Below are 2,162 nucleotides of genomic sequence, written 5' to 3'. Positions count from 1 at the left end.
TATATATATATATATATATATATCTTTCTCTCTTCCTCTCTCTCCCTCTCTCTCTCTCTTTCTTTCTTTCCCTCTCTCTCTCTATCTATCTATTTGTATACGTGTGTGTGTATGTGTGCGTGTGTGTGCGTGCGTGCGTGCATGTAGCAAAGGAGGAAACAACTGAAAATGAAGTTGCATTATATACGATCTTTATGCTTGAATAATTGTGCGCTTGTGCAAAATTTCAGCTACTAAAGTGTGGAACTGTGGCTTGCAACTTGGAACGTACATGCATTCATTTTACATCTATACACACACACAAAAATGCGCTTGTGTGTATGTATGTACATGTGCACATAATTACACACCACACACATACACACACTTGTGATTGACAGACAGTATAATTAAATAACATGCTTCACGATATTTACCTTTGATTGACAATCCTGCTGGTCCGATGTAAAATATGAGGTATTATCTTGACCATCCTCATCTTCAACATCATTATCACCAGTCTGATCACAATGACACCTGTCATCATCATTACCATCTTGACCATTATCATTATGATCGCCACATTTGTATGCATTATCATTGTATGCATTATCATTGTATGCATTATAATCCTCATCAATGTTGACGTCCTGATTATCATTGTTAACATTATTTGAGAAGGAGTGTCCGTGATGAAGTGGAGTGGATCGAAAACGCAAACCGTAGAGATCTTGTGGTAACGGAGGGGGAGGCCTGGGCGGTGGGGTCGGTGAAGAATTCTGGCAGTTGACGGGGAATGGGGCGGAGAACGAAGAGCGAGTGGAGGAAGAGGAGAAATTTTGCCGTGACTGCCGCTTGTCTTCAGAATCGCGTAGTACGTGTACCTGCTCGCAGCACCTCACCAAAACCCAGTGGTTTGACTGCGTTTGTTTGTTAAGTTTGGTCTGCTCTTCTCCCGAATTACGGTAGCACGAAACAACAAACCACATATTTAGTTTGTTTATTGTATGTATTATTTATGCATGTGTATATGTTTTTTGTAAATGTCATATATGTATGTAATATATATATAAAATGTGATGTGTTTGTGAGTGTGTATATAATGTATTTTATATTTCAGATTTGTTTATTAAATAAGGTAGGTATGCATCTTTATAAATAGATTTATATATAAATATATTTACATATATATAACGGAATATGAAATAAATGACGTTCGTTCACTGAAACTTATGTAACATTGACTTGACTTCCCTTTTCCTCGATTAGAATTATTGTCATTCACTTTGTGATGATTATAACATACCTATTTGATATATATGACTTGGGTTGGTGAAATGTTCCTTTAATAATTGACCGAAGTATGACCAATCATTCTTTTGTTAATCAGATGTAACACTTACACAGCTTTTCGAATACTATGCAAGCAAGATTCCTGCAGGAAGTGCAACAGATCGCTGGGGTTTTACTTATCCGTTCATGTACGTATGTATATATGTATGTATGTCCCTTTTTTAGAAGTTCTTCCGGTAGATGATGGCAAGATTGATTCATTTGTATATATTAAGTGAGATCAAAAAACGCGTCAATGTCCGTTGCTATCATTGGGATTTAGCAGTTCTTGTACCTTTGCGTGAGCAGCATGAAAGAGAAACAAAGAACAAAAAGAAAATAGACAAAAAGTGCAGTTGTTTGAATAATAATAATAATAATAATAATAATAATAATAATAATAATAATAAAATAATAATAATCCTTTGTGCTGTAGGCACAAGGCCTGAAATTTTGGAGGAGGAGACTAGCCGATTACATCGACCCCAGTGTTTTACTGACACTTAATTTATCGAGCCCGAAAGGATGAAAGGCAAAGTCGACCTCGGCGGAATTTGAACTCAGGACGTAAAGCTGAAAGAAGTGCAGCTAAGCATTTTGTCCGGTGCGGTACTCTGACCCCAATACTTTATTTCATCCTCTCCGAAAAGATGAAAGGTAAATTAACTTTGACGAAATTTGGAATCCGAATGTAAAGAGCCGAAATAAATGCCGCAAGACACTTTATCCGACGTTCTAACGATTGTTTGTACTATAGGCGCAAGGTCTGAAATAAGAGTAAACAAGAAGTGATTTTGTTTGTTTTTGAGTCGACTTTTTGATAATCTATTTAAAATATGGTTATTGCACAC

At 36.4% G+C, this 2,162-nt stretch overlaps 1 protein-coding gene across 1 annotated transcript in view; it reads right to left on the bottom strand.

The window, feature by feature from the left end:
* The window catches only part of LOC106871863 (dual specificity tyrosine-phosphorylation-regulated kinase 4-like), a 63,394-nt gene that overhangs the window by 54,758 nt on the left and 6,474 nt on the right, over positions 1 to 2,162 (bottom strand). The window contains exon 2 of the mRNA XM_052970972.1: positions 417 to 1,606. Within this exon, the coding sequence (XP_052826932.1) occupies positions 417 to 968 (552 nt within the window). The 5' untranslated portion in view covers positions 969 to 1,606. The remainder of the gene's footprint in view (positions 1 to 416; positions 1,607 to 2,162) is intronic.

Source organism: Octopus bimaculoides, chromosome 10 (genome assembly GCF_001194135.2).
Source record: "Octopus bimaculoides isolate UCB-OBI-ISO-001 chromosome 10, ASM119413v2, whole genome shotgun sequence".
Classification (NCBI taxonomy): Eukaryota; Metazoa; Mollusca; class Cephalopoda; order Octopoda; family Octopodidae; genus Octopus; species Octopus bimaculoides.
Note: the sequence above shows the minus strand (reverse complement) of the source record. Positions and strands in the feature narration are given on the sequence as shown.